Below are 17,924 nucleotides of genomic sequence, written 5' to 3' on the forward strand. Positions count from 1 at the left end.
GGTCACTTATATATACTATCATATCATCTGCAAAAAGTGATATTTTGACTTCTTCCTTTCCAATTTGTATCCCCTTGATCTCCTTTTGTTGTTGAATTACTCTGGCTAGGACTTCAAGTACTATATCGAATAGGTAGGGAGAAAGTGGGCAGCCTTGTCTAGTCCCTGATTTTAGTGGGATTGCTTCCAGTTTCTCTTCATTTACTTTGATGTTGGCTACTGGTTTGCCATATATTGCTTTTATTATGTTTAGCTAAGGGCCTTGAATTCCTGATCTTTCCATGATTTTTATCATGAAGTGGTGTTGGATTTTGTCAAATGTTTTCTCAGCATCTAACATCATGCGATTTTTGTCTTTGAGTTTGTTTATATAGTGGATTACATTGATGGATTTCCATATATTAAACCATCCCTGCATCCCTGTGATGAAGCCTACTTGGTCATGATGGATGATCGTTTTGATGTGTTCTTGGATTCAGTTTGCGAGGATTTTATTGGGTATTTTTGCATCGATATTCATAAGGGAAATTGGTCTGACATTATCTATCTTTGTTGGATCTTTGTATGGTTTAGGTATCAGAGTAATTGTGGCTTCATAGAATGAATTCGGTAGAGTAGCTTCTGGTTCTATTGTGTGGAATTGTTTGTGAAGAGTTGGAATTAGGTCTTCTTTGAAGGTCTGATAGAACTCTGCACTAAACCCATCTATCTGGTCCTGGGCTTTTTTTGGCTGGGAGACTATTAATGACTGCTTCTGGAGATGGGACTGTTAAGATCATTAATCTGATCCTGATTTAACTTTGGTACCTGGTATCTGTCTATCAAGTTGTCCATTTCATCCAGGTTTTCTAGTTTGGTTGAGTAAAGCCTTTGTAGTAGGATCTGATGAGGTTTTAGATTTCCTCAGGATCTGTTGTTATATCTTCTTTTTCATTTCTGATTTTGTTAATTAGGATACTGGTCCTGTGTCCTCTCCTTAGTCTGGCTAAGGGTTTATCTATCTTGTTGATTTTCTCAAAGAACCAGCTCCTGGTTTGGTTGATTCTTTGAATAGTTCTTTTTGTTTCCACTTGGTTGATTTCAGCCCTGAGTTTGATTATTTCCTGCTGTCTACTCCTCTTGGGTGAATTTGCTTCCTTTCATTCTTGAGCTTCTAGTTGTGTTGTCAGACTGCTATTGTATGTTCTTTGTAGTTTCTTTTTGGAGGCACTCAGGGCTATGAGTTTTCCTCTTAGGACAGCTTTCATTGTGTCCCATAAGTTTGGGTATGTTGTGGCTTCATTTTCATTAAACTCTAAAAAGTCTTTAATTTCTTTCTTTATTTCTTCCTTAACCAAGTTATCATTGAGAAGAGTGTTGTTCAGTTTCCATGTCAATGTTGGCTTTCTATTATTTATGTTGTTATTGAAGATCAGCCTTAGTCTGTGGTGATCTGATAGGATGCATGGGATAATTTCAATATTTTTGTATCTGTTCAGGCCTGTTTTATGACCAATTATATGGTCAATTTTGGAGGAGGTACCATGATGTGCTGAGAAGAAGGTATATCCTTTTGTTTTAGGATAAAATATTCTGTAGACATCAGTTAAATCCATTTGTTTCATAACTTCTGTTAGTGTTCATGTGTCTCTGTTTAGTTTCTGATTCTAGGATCTGTCCATTGGTGAGAGTGGGGTGTTGAAGTTTCCCACTATTATTGTGTGAGGTGCAATGTATGCTGTGAGCTTTACTAAAGGTTTTTTTTGTTTTGTTTTGTTTTTGTTTGTTTGTTTTGTTTTGTTTTTTTAATGAATGTGGTTGCCCTTGCATTTGGAGCATAGACATTTAGAATTGAGAGTTCCTCCTGGAAGATTTTGCCTTTGATGTGTATGAAGTGACCCTCCTTGTCTTTTTTGATAACTTTGGGTTGGAAGTCAATTTTATTAGATATTAGAATGGGGAATTGAGTCCATTGATGTTAAGAGAAATCAAAGAAAAGTAATTGGTGTTTCCTGTCATTTTTGTTGTTAAAGTTGGGAATTTGTTCTTGTGGCTGTCTTAGTTTTGTTAAAGGATTGCTTTCTTGCTTTTTCTAGGGTGTAGTTTTCATCCTTGTGTTGGTGTTTTCCCTTTATTATCTTTTGAAGGGCTGGATTCATGGAAAGATATTGTATGAATTTGGTTTTATCATAGAATACTTTGGTTTCTCCATCTATGGTAATTGAGAGTTTTGCTGGGTATAGTAGACTGGGCTGGCATTTGGGCTCTTAGTGTCTGTATAACATCTGTCCAGGATCTTCTGGCTTTCATAGTCTCTGGTGAGAAGTCTGAAGTAATTCTAATAGGCCTACCTTTATATGTTACTTGACCTTTTCCCCTTACTGTTTTTAATATTCTGTGTTTATTTAGTGCATTTGTTGTTCTGATTATTAGGTGTCAGGAGGAAATTCTTTTCTGGTCTAGTCTATTTGGAGTTCTCCAGGCTTCTTGTATGTTCATGGGCATCTCTTTCTTTAGGTATGGGGTTTTCTTCTATAATTTTGTTGAAGATATTTGCTGGCCCTTTAAGTTGAAAATCTTCATTCTCATCTACTCCTATTATCTGTAGGTTTGGTCTTCTAATTGTGTCCCGGATTTGCTGGATGTTTTGAGTTAGGATCTTTTTGCATTTTGCATTTTCTTTGATTGTTGTGTTCATGTTCCCTATGGAATCTTCTGCACCTCTCTCTTCCATCTCTTGTATTCTGTTGCTGATGCTCACATCTTTGGTTCCAGATTTCTTTCCTAGGGTCTCTATCTCCAGAGTTGTCTCCCTTTGGGTTTTCTTCATTGTTTCTACTTCCATTTTTAGAAGGTGTTTTGGGTTCTGATGATGCCCAGTGTTCTTGGTTTCTGTTAGTAAGATTCTTACATTTGCCTTTCACCATCTGGAAATCTCTGGTGTTAATGCTCAAGCTGTCTCTGGCTAAGAGCTTGATCCTCCTGTGATTCCTTTAGCCTCTGTCAGCACTCCTGGGCATCCAACTGTCTCCTGAGTTCCAGTGGTCAGAGCACTTTCTGTAGGCAAGCTCTCCTCTTCCAGGGCAAGTGTCCAGCAGTCTGGAGCTCTGATACACCTCCTGAGTTCTGGGGTGAGAACTCTTCTTGTAGGCCAACTCTCCTCTGGCAGTGAATGTGTCCAGGGGTCTGGGTTTCAGCTCTGCCTCCTGGCTGAGGATGAAGGCCTGATGGCACCCTGAGCATGGAGAGCACTCTGGATCCCTTAGAGGTCTCCGCTGGGATCAGAAGGAAGATGGCAGGGGTGGCCCTGACCGGAATCAGAGTTGAGGTTTTAATTCCTATTATATGACTGTAAGTTTGTCCCCACCAAAGCTGTAGAGGTCTCCCCCAAAACATAGACTAGATAGTAAAGGATAGGTTGATTGTCATCAACAGTACCATAATTGTTTTGTTGTGCCAGGAATCAAGATCAGTGCCCAAGAACATTAGGCAACCACTCTACCCATGAGGTATACCAGCAGCCTATGTCATTTTGTTGTTTATTCTGAAATAAAACTCATGTATTCACTCCGGCTCAACTTGCTCTTTAGCCGAGGTAGGTCTTGAACTTGAAATCACTCCTGCTTCCATCTCCCAAGTAGCTGGGATTACAACACAAACCTGTGACATCAAGCCCATTTTAGAACCATTATTTTAACCAATCATCAGTTGATGAAATGATCGTATGGCTGGAAAAGACCTACTAAGCCAAATGTGCACTGACAGTCAAGCATGCTTTCAACACAAGCTTACCTCCCGCTCTGGCTTTGGCAGCATTTCCATGACCAAAGAGGCCCCTACGCAGCCCAAGTGGCAGCTGGGGCCTACTCCCTTAGAACTTTTTCCTAACTGAGCATCTTTTCTGTTATTCTATTGCTCCTTGATCCTAGTCTCCCTTCTGGAATAACTCAGAGCGATCTTTTATTGCTATGGTCAGATTTGAGAGAAAACAGCTGTGAACTTTAAAGCAATGTTTTCATAGCCAAATGATAAGGCTTTAATAAATTATACAACTCTTTAGACAGAAAATCTCTGGGTGAAAAATAGCAAAAAAGTATAGTCCCCTTCCCCCAACAATTCGACAATAATAGCCCACCAGAGAGCCACAGAACAGTAGACTGTTAATTATTTAAAACTCAGTGAGACTGTTTTGTTTTTCTTCTGGGAATTCCCATAGCCTGGGAGGTTGAGTTTGTAGCCTGGTAAACTTTGCATAGTCATTGCTTAAAATGTGTTATGATAGGAATGTGTGAATGTGTGTGTGTGTGTGTGTGTGTGTGTGTGTTGAATATATATTTATTTATTCACTAAGGAGTAATGAACCTGAGCTCCATTTGGAAACATACTGGTGAAGCAATCTCCGGGTTCCCAAGCCTGATTGCGTGGTAAAAGTTCTGGTCAAGCCCAGGAAAATCTCTGAGGCCAACAGCAACTACAGGAGAATGTGCTTAAGGGCCAGGAGGTCTGAATGACGCAAGTAACAGACACCAAAACAGAGTGGGCAGCCCTGTATTCCCAGCATGGAGTGAGAAGTCTATGCCAGGACAGTGAGGGGGAGAGAGAGCACCTGGGGCTAGATGGACAAGAGGCCCTAACAAATACACAGGGGGAAACTGAGTTAAGAATGTAGCTAACAATAGGGTCAGTTGGTAGAGCTTTTATGTCTCACATGCACCAAGTCCTGGGGTCATCCTCAGGACCATATAAACTTAGTTGCATGTACCTTTAATTCCAGATCTCAGAAGGTAAAGGCAGGAGGATCAGAAGTTCAAGGTTACCTTTAGCTATATAGTGCTTGAGGCTAGCTTGAGCTACATGAGATCCTGTCTTTTAAAGAGAGAGAGAGAGAGAGAGAGAGAGAGAGAGAGAGAGAGAGAGAGAAAAGAAAGAAAATAAAAGCAATCTGAGTCCCACTAAGGAAAGGCTTTGAGTTTCTCCTTGATTAAAGTTCATATATGGTGAGAGTTGGGTTAATATTAATGGAGAACTGATAAGTAAAATTACTGATTATACTTGTTATAAACATACCCATTACCATTTTTCTTTACTCTAGATGCTAGGGGATTTGAACAAATGTCAATAGACCACTTAGAAGTGTAATTATACAAGTATAGCGCATAAAACCCAGGCATATTTGGTTGAAATACCGAACCCCTCTATATAAGGGCCTGAGAATGTGCTATTTCATCTATGCCTTCCTGGTCTCTGCTCACCTTGTGCTTCCCAAGCAGCTGCTGGATTTCTTCTTTGGAGGATACAATGATCTTTTGGTCCCCTGTCATCTTCTCCTGTCCAGTGTCCAGCAGGTCCACCAGATCTTGCAGAGCCTTATCATACTGACTCTTGAGAGCAAGGTTCTGGTGGAGGCTGCTCCTCCGGGAGCTGATAGTCATCAATAGCTCATCATACATGTCCTAAGGCAAAGGCATCAACACCAGTCTCAAACACAAAGCTGCAGTACCGAGCCCACCACCTGCCCAACATCCCACCAAGGTCACACCTCTCCACAAAGGAGTCTCTGCATGGAAGCAAGCTGCCTGCCTTTCTTATGAGCCTCTCTGGGAAATATCTCAAAGAGGAAAAGAGACACTCTGGACACCTATCTCTGTATCCTGTAGTACAGATGCATGGGACCACGGCTTTCCTGGGGTTTGATCCTTGGTTAGTTCAAGCTCTCTTGTTCATCTTGCTTGGCAATCTTACATATTCTTTTTGTTTGTTTGTTTTAAGTTTGATTGTTTCTTCTCTTGAAAAAGTCATAAATCATAGAAGAAGAACTAAAGAAAAACTAAATTCACAAAGATTTAATGATGGGGTATCTATAGAGAAGGGGTAAAGGAAGGAAGTAACATGATGTAGAAAGAACCATTAGAGAAAAGTAAACCATGAGCGCTCACGCTGTCTTCTGACGTGCGTGCTACCAGGCACACACATGCTGCCCAGACATGCCCATAACCCAAATACCCATGCACAGAGAAGTTACAATAAATAAGAAGACAGGCAATCTAAAACAAAGTATTCTCTAGAAATGACTCATGAGGCCACTTCTTGTCTTCTCTGGCTATTAATCATCCATTATGTGATATGAGGTTAGGCTGCTGAACAAAAATGTCCCCAAGATGAAGAGAGATGTCAGAGAGAGAAAACCTGATTCTTATAGCTAGCATAACCTTAACATTTACTTAATCTTATAATAAATGAATAAGGTATCTCTCACATTCCTGTCAGCAAAATAGTATCAGATCTCAGAGAGACCTTTAAACATAGAGAGAGAAAAAAAGCAAAATGAGGGAAATTAATTTGAAGAGCAAAACCTTTAGACTCAAGGCAACTGGTTCTGCCAAACGTGGTGAAGTAAACAGCGATTTAAGCTGGAAGGACGTTTTAGGAGATGGTGAGACACCAAACAAAATTTACTGAGGCATACGGTTCTGATTAGTGCATCGTACTGAGGTGGGGCAGCCAGAACTGTTCAATCTGGAAAAGTCAACTCCAACGCTTATTTATGGCTATGACGTTTGACTCTTACACCTGACACTGAAGCACTGTGGGAAAATGATCTAAAGGAAGGGCAAGCGGGCGGGGGAGTTTTGTCCTGTGACATTTCAAAAAGTTAGCCAAGGGCCTGAGAGGGTCGAACCAAGAGTGACTTCTTGTTTGTAAGAGCCCTTGTATTTTCTCAGGAGAAGGACTTGGGGCTTTGTGTCTGACTCACTGCCATCCCTAAGTGTTCTGCAGCAATGCCCAGAGACAAAACTAACCAGCTGTGCGCAGTGATACCCAATGTCACAGAGTATAAAATTACAGCCTGCTTTCTATAATGTGTTACACTTCACAGGCTTGGGAAGGTATCTCAGTTCTGTCCTTTTACCCCATGTAGTAGTTTTGCCAGGATGTCAAAATTAATGCTAAATACTTCCTTTCCTTTCCCTTCCTCCCTCCCCCTCTCTCTTTCTCTCTGTTTCTCTCCCTTTCTTTCCTCTCTGAAAAGTAATGGAAAAGTCTGCACACATTTCCAAACTTTATAGGTTTGGTTGCTATTCTGGAATTGAACATTTGTATCACATTCCAGCATGTGTGCCTGATAGACTCTCACTTTGAAACCCATGTTCTAAAAAGTCTTATCTTGAGTGTTCACTCAGTTAAATCATCCCTAGAAATATATTACAATATCTGATGAAAATCCTCTCACCTTTAATTTTACTAGGTAGGGATCATAAGGATAGTTATATTTTCAAGAGCAGACGTAAATAAATAAATCCTACCATTGAACTATAGCATGGTGTTTAGATATCTCCATAAGGACAGAAAAAAATATGAATGCTAGCTGCATCTATATTTTTCATTGTATGAAAAATGGCTGAAAGTTCAGAAAATTTTTGTTGCTTCGAAGTAAAAGTCAAGACCTAAATGAGGTGACATTTGTTTGAACAAATTTCCAAGAGGATGGTGGGAATGTCTTCTTGATTTCTCAGGCGGGCTGGGCCACAGAGAGCGAGCTGCCTCTGGAGATGGTACCTGGAGCTTGGAGAGTTCCTGCAGAGCAGACTGTTCCACTTGCAACTTGTCAGCCCACCGTTTCAACTCAGAGATTCCACCCTCGAGGTCCCGGAGTCCCTCTTCAGCCTGTTGGATGGCCTGTGTAAGAGTCACAACATTTTGTTCAGACTCTGAAGAACAATTCTGCTCCAAAGCAGCTTTTGGACTTTTTGGGTTTGTACTTTTATTTTCAAGAATTATTTTAAATACATAAGAAGAAACTAAAAACACACACACACACACAACATCGACATGTACTACTGGAAAAAAGAGAAGGTCCTTTATTATATTGCACGTTAGCTTTATTAGGTAAGGAGGTAGGGCAGAGCTAGGGTAGAGAGCTGAGAGAGGAACGGCCTGCTTAAACAAGGGGATTTGTAGATAAATCACTCTACATTAGAAGCAGCCTGTAGGATAGACTGTGAGTAAGGTATGTTCCCGAGATGTCTAGGGGACTATGGAGCTTCCTGAAATCCAATGGAACTTCACTGGACACTGCACCAGTGTGGCAACACCAAAGTGTGAGGGGAGCCTGGTCAAGGAATGGCTGTTCCGGGCTGGTGAGGTGGCTCAGCGGGTAAGAGCACTGACTGCTCTTCTGAAGGTCCTGAGTTCAAATGCCAGCAACCACATGGTGGCTCACAGCCACCTGTTATGAGGCCTGATGCCCTCTTCTGGCACATCTGAAGACAGCTACAGTGTATTTATGTATAATAATAAATAAGTCTAAAAAAAAAAAAAAAAGGGAATGGTTGTTCCTTACTCTAAAGTGGAAAAGTCAATTAGCAAGGATTAAACTGGCTGAGCCTTGCCTGCCCTGGGTGAGGTCTCTGGGTAGAGGAACCTTGCTCTAAAATTCATGCTGCAACTCATCTTTGACAAGAGCATGGAGGAAGGAGTATCTGACCAACAGACCCTGGTCTAAGTGGGGTTTTGGAAGAACTACAACCCAGTTGCCCTTGACAATGAGAGGAGTCTGGACTCCAGATGGCAGATGAAATACATGTCCCCCTTTTCCTGTCCCAAAATCTCTCTGAAACAATAGCAAATATTTGATTTGCTTGTTTGTTTTTTGTTTTTTGGTTTTTTTTGGAGTGCTTTCCTCCATAAATCTGCTGGGGCAAGGAAACAGGGAAGACAGTAAGACCAACAAATTCTCAATGTTAGAATTCAGACAAATATATGAAATGTTACTGGTGCTGAGAAAGCTGAATTCTAACCTAGTAGAACAACTGCACTACCAAGTTTAGAGCATTGGGAGTTTCAGTAACTTGGAAGACAGAGACAGAAAGCTAGTGAAAAACTGCCAGAGCATAAAATCCCAGCCGTGCTTCATGCCACATTGCCCTTTTCTTTCAAAGGCTCCAAGTTTATTTATTATCTGAAGAAGGAAGGGGCTTTCTAGACTGAGGGATGACAGATATGGCAGTAGGCTTCAGTGTTGGATTGAAAAGGGAGAAGTTGGGGGAGGTGGTCCATGCCTATAATCCTGGAGGCAGCTCACTTACTAGCAATACCCTTGGGGGGAGGAAGAACAAAAAGAGGGAGAGAGGATGTGGGGGTGAGGGAGAGATGCACGGTAGAAGGGAGAGGAGGGATAGAGCAATAAAGGAGGAAACAACAAGAGAGGAGAGGAGGAAAAGAGAAAGGAAAGAAAGAAATGGAGTGTAGAAATGACAAAGCTTTGTCCACAAGGCCCCCAAGTCTACTCTGCCTCAGGAAGGGCTGTGGTCACTCCTCTACTGTTGAGAAAGCTGGGGGTTTATAAGAACAACTGAGGGAGCTTAAAACTTGAACAGAGAGCTTGTCCAACAAATGGGCCAATGAACCAGTTATCTCCTCAAAATTGTCAGTTTCATCCTTACTTCAGGTTCCTATTTCAACTATCTAATCCCAACCCAGATATGAACAGATAACAAAACATGACTATGAAGTCAAGAATATCCAACATGACCAACATAGATGATTCTAGCAAACAAAAAAGGGACCAGAGGGAAGCAGATTATGTCAAAAACAAAAACAAAGAAAAAAAATCCTCTCCAACCACCAAACTGTGAATATATCCAGTTATATTACAGAAAAGAACGTATTTGTTTAAAGAAAAGGACAGGGTATTACCAAGAGACAGAAAGATAAAGATCTCTTTTAAAATGAGAGTAGTGGACAAGATGTGAAGTATCTCCCTGAAGGGAGTTTCACAAGGAAAAGCAGATGAAAGGAAGAAATGAAAAGAAATAAATTATTTGAAATTTTTTTCAAAATGAAAATATAGATAGAAATCCAACCAGAAGAGTCTATTGAGTTCTCAGTACAGGGGATAAAAATAGGCCCTCCAAGATGTTTGTGATATTCCAAACCCCTAGGGACCTTTGGGAATCAGAAGGAGTTTTGGATTTCTCAAGTCAGCAATGGAAACAAGCATCTACAAACTAAGAGAAATTTATTTCTGACCTGGAGTTCTACAAAGAGCCAAACAAAAAGTAGGAAGAACTTAAACAAGAACATTTTCAGGGACTGAGGAGGTGGCTCAGTGGGTAAAGAGATCTACTGGTAACCCTAATTCAAATCCCTAGGGACCACATAAACCAGACATGCCAGCTGGCTTCTATATTCAGAGTACTCTCACACTGAGGTGGGAGGCAGAAACAGGACACCTCAGAAGCTCACAGGCCAGCTAGCCTGTAGGGTCAGTGGTGAATACCAGAAGAGCCCCCTTTAAATAGGGTGAAATTGGGAACCCATGTCTGAGAATGTCCTCTTTCTTTCCTACATCATGGAGGTCATTTCTGATGCCGTTTTGGAGTAGCAAATTCCTCCAGAGCAGCAGCTACCACTGATGTCACTTCTGACCTCAAGTTCTATAAATATGTATAGAAGGGACCAAGTCAGTATCACTGGGCACTCTATCCAAACCCCTATGTAGAAATTAAAATATGCATTGAATAAAAATGCCATAGCATGTCATTCATCAGTCAAAAAAAATTGACATCCCACAGTAAAGCAGTGATCTATGTATCTGCTGTTATAGAACATGCCTGTACATACCTGCATCTGTTCCACAATGGGCTGTTCAAACACATTTGCCAGCTTCTGCAGAATGATATATTTGCTGTCAGATAACGATGTAAACAACACCTTCAGGTCATTCTGAGGAAGAAAGCCATGGAAAGACAACATGTGAAATGTGGGAATAGAATGGTTACAAACATCACACAGATTCAAGGAGATGATACACAGATACCCCTCTGCCTCTGGATATTATGTAGCAGTTTCCTCCAAGATTAAAACCTTATAACCTCAGAGGGAAACTGGTTAATAAAGATGTTAAAAGGATGGTGAAACAGTAACAATATCTAAGGTGAAAGATTCCTCCTTATAAGGAAACACATTAAGACAAGAAGAAAACAACTGGAAGGAAGTCCCTGAAACTGAGCAGATGCACTAGGCCCCTTCTTTACCCCAAGCATGTTTAAGCAATAAGAACTGATGGGTTGGGCTTTGGTAATACATCTGCTCCATATTTCTAAAAGAATGTCAATAAAACTCACTATTGACCAAATTGGACCTTGGTGGCATCTATCCTTTACTTGGTGGTTACTCTATCCTTTACTTCCCACTGGGGTAAGTAGGCATTTGTTTACATGTCCCAGGAATTCAGTGTTGTACAACACTGTGGGAATTTCTTCCAGGACCCTCTAAAGACATCTAATTCCAGAGAGGCTCACACCCTTTATAAAAAACCATATCGTGATATAGTGTTGTATATAACCAGTGCATGTCCTTCAAAATACATTATTTTAACAACTTTTAAAATAAAATTTATTTTTAATTTTAAAAATATTAAGATTTCGTTTTTATTTATGTATATTATATGAGCATGTGAGAGAAGGTTCCCAGGGAGGCTGGAAGAGGGCATCAGATACCCTGGAACTGGAGCAACAGGTAGCAATGAGCAATTTAGCATGGGTGTTGGGAACCAACCCCAGTCTTCTGGAAGAACAGCATGTGCTCTTAACTGCTGAGCCATCTCTACAGCATGTATTTTTTGGCTTTTTAAAAAGTATGAAAATCAAGGCTATATACACCAAAGAGACAGAAAATAACATTACAAAAAGGTACCAGCTAAGTCTTTTATGCATAAACATCATTCCTCTAACTATCCAGTACATACTTATATTGAGTGAGACGTATATAAAGAAGAGATAGTCACCCAAATTCTTACACTCATTTCAAAGGGCACCGTGTATGAAAATTATAATAATTTAATTATAAAAATGCTGATACATTTCCAGAAATATAAGCTAATGTCTTTTCATTTTCTTTCTTTCTTTCTTTCTTTCTTTCTTTCTTTCTTTCTTTCATGTTTTTATTTTTGTTGTTTCTCTTGTTTTGTGATACTCAGCTTGAGCCCAGAGCCTCTTACATGCTAGGGATGTGCTTTCTCACTGAGGTACCACATCAACTCTCTGTTTCAATTTTCTTGGTAGACAAGAGTCTTGCTAAGTCAGCCGGACTACCCTTATCCTGCAATCCTTCTACCTCCAACTTGAGAGAACTGAGACCAAAGGCGTTTGCCCCCAAGCCTGGATCTATATCTCATGAGTAGCAAACAGGGATGAGGGGCTGACTGGTCATCACAGGTTGAAATTTAACTCACAGCATTCTCCTCTCAGTGAGGAACTGGCCATAGACCAACACAGCACATACCCCAAGCAAGAATATGACAAGTTAGTTTCATCCAAGGGAATCACACTGGGAAAACAAACTACTTTCAAGGGGAAGCTACATGCCCAGCACTGGATGGCCAACAGGAAGTGAACTCAACAGTATCTTTGGAGGTTCTTTGTCTCATAATGTTGTATCAGGGGTTTTCCTTTTTTTTTTTTTAAATTATCATATACATATGATGTATTTTTTTCTCTTCCTTCTTACCCTACAGGGCTTTGTGTATACATTATGACTTCCAGTTTAATGTTTTTATAGGATTCCTGAGTGTCCAAAACAAGCAGGTCTCTTTCTTGTGTCTTCTCTTGGTTTTTTTCCCTGCTGTTTCTTTTGTCCAATTCTGATGTGCCAACATTTGTTTTATGCTTTGTACTATACCATAGCATCATATCATAATCCCACAGAAACCTGTTTGTTTTCTAATGAGAGACAGAAAGAGGGTGGAAGGGGAGGTGAGGAGAAGCTGGGAGGAGAGGAAGGGAAAGTGATAATCAGGAGCTATTATGTGAGAAAAAATAATCTATTTTCAATAAAAGGAATGAAAATGTTGATTTATTCTTAAATAAAATTTGTTTAAATTGGAGGACCAAAAAAAAAAAAAAAAAAGAATGTATGCAGAGGCTGGAGATGTGACTCAGAAATTAAGAGTACTTCCTGCTCTTGCAGAAATCCAACTGTCTCTAACACCAGTTCCAGGGAATCCAGGGCCCACTTCCCGCCTCTTAGGGTACTAGTGTTATACACACATATATGCGGGTAAAACATTCACACCATAAAATAAAGGTAAATATATCATTTAGAATGAATGTATACAGGCATCATAATGCAAGGTTAAAAAACAAAATAATGTATAAATTGAGCAAAAAAAATTGAGGGCTGGTGGTATACTGAGTGCTATATTATTTTTTTAGCATGCAAAAGTACCAGAGCTTGATCACTAGAAATGATAAAGAAGGGAGGGAGGGAAGGATGCATGAAAGGAGGGAGGGAGGAAAAAGGAAGGGGGCTGAAATGAGAACATAGTGCTGAATGTGTGAAAAGCAACAGTTGTCACTAACAGTTGTCACTAACCCAAACTCAAGCTGAGCTGCAAGCTCAGCAGCCAGTGAAAAGAAAATCATTCTGAGAGCACTGGAGAAATAATGAGTTTTTCATGGGCTCCAGATATGTTCCTATTACCCAACAGCACTCGAGGATTGGTCATGGGCTCTTAGACTTTTTTAATAAGCTAAAATGAAAAATGTTTCTCACTCATTTGAATAGAGTCAAAAGCAAAAAGTCTTAACCGTTGCCCTTGAGGGGAGGCATTCTATTTACTTCTGAATGTCCATCGGTGTCTACATGTACTTAAGGCTGTGTCAGTTCACTTCATCCAAAGCATAGATGTGTATGTGTAGAAGTAACCGAACATGGGTTAGAAATGAAGTGTGAGCCTTTCCTTTATAACCTCTCTGTCTTTTCAGTACCGTGTTTCCCCTGAGTCCTACTTAACAGATAAGAAGACATGGCTGTTATTTCTAGAAGCCACTATTGGGAGAGACTAGTCGAGAGAACAATAACGTGGTTTGTGGAAAAATTAATAAGAGTTGCTGGGTGGAGGCAATGGCTTTATGCCTATTGTTTTCTTAAGAATAATAACCAAAGAGGAATAAATCAGAAGGATTCAACAAATTATTACTACACTTGTGATACAGCAATAATTAAGTATATAATAAACTAACAGATATTACAATTTATTTCTTTCGGTCAGAGAGTAAAGGGAGGGTATGAGTCATTTGAAAGACAAATTCATAGACATTTTGAAACCTTAAAACTGGTAATGCTGACTTGAGGTTATTAAAGAATCCCTTAGCTTCTCACATTTAAAAGTCACTTAAAATATTCAGAACTTTTCAAAATACTGAAATGTATTTGGGGTTCAATCTATGCATAAGAACCATAATAGCGACAGCTAATTTGACTGTGACACACATAATACTTGACACATACAGGCCATCTATATATCTTTTCAGACAGTCTTGGTTGGGGAGGAAATTCTCAGAGAATGTTAACAGTCTGGAAAAGGGTAGCTCTCATAGATGACATGGAGAGCAAAGGGGTAGCGTGCCAACAACTATTTAGTACCAGGCAGCAGGGCAGATGCTCTCTACAAGAAAATGGTTCGTAAATATGAATTGATCTTTTATTGTGTTATCATTAGGGTTCTTTCCTTCAATTAAATTGGAACATCAACATTTGAAGTGTCAATTTTTGTTCATGAGCTGGCCACTAACAAACCAGCAAAAACTTCTTGGCCAAAGAAAAACAGAGAACATGATTTTAAGATAATTTCGTGATTATGTGTAATTTCCATGGTCCCCTACGATAAACTAAATTCTGAAAAAGTCATGCTTAGTTAGTATTTTACTGTCACTGGTTAAGATTACGAAACTCAAAACTGTCATTAGCATTAACTGGGTATAAGGAACTAGACAGAAGTAAAGACACCTCTGAGGGGTTCACAATTGCACGCCTAAGCAAGCTGCTTGTGTGGTTTACAGACTAAAATGCTGTCATAATTTGGCAACTTTCTTCATAGACAATACATTTTAGAGTAATGAAAATTATTTTTTTCATACTCTAATGAGCCTGGTGACTTTCTAGGCACAGTCAGTATACATGTGTACAAAATATAACACCCAGAAAAATCAACCCTGTTTTTCTGATTCTAAGTGGATTTCTCTCTCCTTGTTCTATACCATACATTCTAACAAGCATAGATGTGAATCCCACCAAGGCCACTCCTCTGTGCCATAGAGTGACACACTCAGATACCTACTGGGAGTCTTCACGTGCATATCTTAATGCTACCCATGTCTCCATTAAAGCATTTCCAGAGTATAGTCTACTCCACTGGCCACTGGCACTGCTATCTATCTGCCTCCTTTGTCTGTTGAGGCCTCCAGATATGCAAGCCAGTATCCCTGGGCTCCTTAGCAGGCATCCTTTTCCCCATTCCCACATCCAAGTAGTTGTCTTTCTATTCAGAATGTATCTTGAGTCAGTCTGCTAGTCTAAGGTCTCCTGCTCATGTTTCCATACCATGCAATGCAGAAGTGCTCTCTTGAATCCCTCCCTCCTCTTGAATGCTGAATAAACCTGGAGAAGCGATGTAAACTTTCCACTGATTTTTAGATCCTTTGTCTTTTGTAAGACTACTCAACAGCAAAATATGATGATTACAAAATTTGTTGAGTACTTGTTATGTATTAGGATCCACTGAGTATCTCAAAGAGTTGAACTTATTGAAGTTTAACTTATTGCCTTACAATATTGTGAGGCAGTGGCTGTGGACAGGTAGTTGAGAACACAGAGGCTCAAGGTCATAAGGCTACTAAGATTATACAGTAGCAATCAACAAAGCTGGAATTTGCAATACATGGCTGTTGAGGCAGAGAGCCTGGGCTACTTAGTGAGACAAAGCCCAGTCCGCAGAATTGGTTTTAAAACTGAGGGCAGCCAATAAAGCCAACAAAGTAAACTTGTTGGCTTCAGGGACCTTAGTCTTAATCTTTGCTCTGTCTGAACAACATATACCAGTAGGGATATTATAGAGATTTAAAAATGATTCATAGGAAATATGTTCATATGTGTATATACAATATACAATGTTATTTGTTTATTTCATGTATGTGTGCCACTGCACATGTGTCAAGGTAAGAGGATAACATGTGGGAGTCAGTTCTGTTCTTCCAGCAAATAGGATCAGGGGATTAAATTCAGGTCTTCAGGCTTAGCAGCAAGCACATTTAACCACTGAACCATCTTTCCATCCTTCATTTATATTGTTAAGACTATAGATTATTTGAAAGCGGTAATGATCTGTCCCTTTATATGACTTTCTAGAAAATTTCATGTTTCTTGGTGAATGTAACATTTGAAGTTTAGAGTAACTTTTTACAAATCAAAAATTACATCCAATTCTTCCAGGTTTGCTGAAAATCGCTTCCATTGTCTTAAGTACTCTGAAAAGGGTCCTTTTTATTGAGCATGAAAAACATCAATACTAAAAGTTTATCAGTGACTTTTCCATTTTTTCCAGTGATTCAAGACAGAAAAGGTTCCCTAAGCATAGAATTACATATCTGGCCCTGGGAGTCTAAAGGCAGCAAAAAATAATAAATCTGAAGAGTTTGGATTGGAAAGTAGTGTGACAGCTTCCAAGGTAAGTCTGAGAGAGCAAGAAGAAACTAGACCATCGCCATCTTAAAAACTTTTGAGTAGTGAGTTTTGGGGTGTTTTCGATATTCCAGTACCTCCTGCATGCTCTTTGGTAACAAGAAATAAACTCTATTATTACCAATTGGAAATTACAATAAATGATAACTTAACTTTTATTGGTTGAATTTAAACTTTTATTCAACTCTTGGTTTGACTAAGTGGTTTTCTCATCCTTCCAAATTCTAAAAGCATGAAACTTGGCTTTCTAAATCTTTAGTTCAAGCCAGCTGGTTTTCTGCAATGTTTTAGCTCTTTGTTACCCATTAAAAAAAAAAAAAAAAAAAAAAAAAAAAAACAAAAAAAAACAAAAAACAAAACAAAACAAAAAAACAACAACAAAAAAACCAAACGTGTTTATAAGAAGATCTGAGAGATAGCTCAGACACTAGCATGCTTCTTGAATTTGACCCTCAGCACCCATGTAAAGAGCTAGTTACAGTAACACACCCTTGTAATCTCCAGCCCTGGAGAGGAAGAGCTTAGATCCCTGGGGCTCACTAGGCTGCCAGCCTACCTTAAGAACAGTGAGGTCCTTTATGCTTCAAAACAATATGGATGGGCCAGAACAATGGCTCAGTGGGGAGAGACACTTTCTACCCAAGTGTAATGAGCATCTTCCCCAGGACTCCCATTGTAGAAGGAGACAGAGGACTCAGATGAGTCTCCTCTGACCTCAACACTCATGCTTCCCACCTCCCTATACACATATTAGATAAAGAAATGAAAGTTAAAATGAACACAGGTAGGTGATTCCTGAGGAATGACCCCCATGCTCATGCGCATGCTTCATATCACCCACACATGTCCATGCACTCACACATGCCCTCAGATACCTCACTGCAAATATGCAGCACATAATGAATGCTTGTAAGATACTCGTGGCTGATCATTATTGCTGTTCCTTGAAAATGGCCCAAACCCTTTGTGACCTCCCAATTACCTGGAAACGGAGGATTTGCTGGAGTCTTTCCTTCATCTGATGGCATCGCTGATCCACTACTGAATCCAGCAGGGACAATCTGCCCAAAAGACAACCCAGAGTATCTTCAATGACATCCCGGTTGTCACTGTCCTCTGGGAATGCTTGGGAAAACAAGTTCTTGTTCTTATCCATTTCTTCAGACATTTCCTTAATGTCCTTGGCAAGAGCCTAGGGTTGATGAAAGCCAAGCTTCACCTCATTGTTTGGACTTCTGTAAGTCAAGTTATCATCCCCTGGGAAATCCAGGAAACCTTTCACTTACTAACAACTACACTTATACAAGCTGAGTCTCCTTCAAGAACTTCTATAGGTCACAGGTAAGTTGTTCTAGCAGAGATTTTTCTCAGAGACTTTATATCATTATATAATAAAAATATGCATTGCTAAAAATTAAATTAAA

General features: G+C 39.7%; 1 protein-coding gene across 13 annotated transcripts in view; it reads right to left on the reverse strand.

The window, feature by feature from the left end:
- Syne1 (spectrin repeat containing nuclear envelope protein 1) overlaps nucleotides 1-17,924 on the reverse strand; it is a 444,430-nt gene that overhangs the window by 104,538 nt on the left and 321,968 nt on the right. For all 13 annotated transcript variants that reach the window (XM_029482408.1, XM_029482403.1, XM_029482399.1 and 10 more), the window contains 4 exons: nucleotides 17,483-17,692; nucleotides 10,603-10,704; nucleotides 7,537-7,656; nucleotides 5,232-5,432 (listed from right to left, as the gene is read on the reverse strand). In XM_029482408.1, the coding sequence (XP_029338268.1) occupies nucleotides 5,232-5,432; nucleotides 7,537-7,656; nucleotides 10,603-10,704; nucleotides 17,483-17,692 (633 nt within the window). The remainder of the gene's footprint in view (nucleotides 1-5,231; nucleotides 5,433-7,536; nucleotides 7,657-10,602; nucleotides 10,705-17,482; nucleotides 17,693-17,924) is intronic.

The sequence above is a fragment of the Mus caroli genome, chromosome 10 (assembly GCF_900094665.2).
Source record: "Mus caroli chromosome 10, CAROLI_EIJ_v1.1, whole genome shotgun sequence".
Classification (NCBI taxonomy): Eukaryota; Metazoa; Chordata; class Mammalia; order Rodentia; family Muridae; genus Mus; species Mus caroli.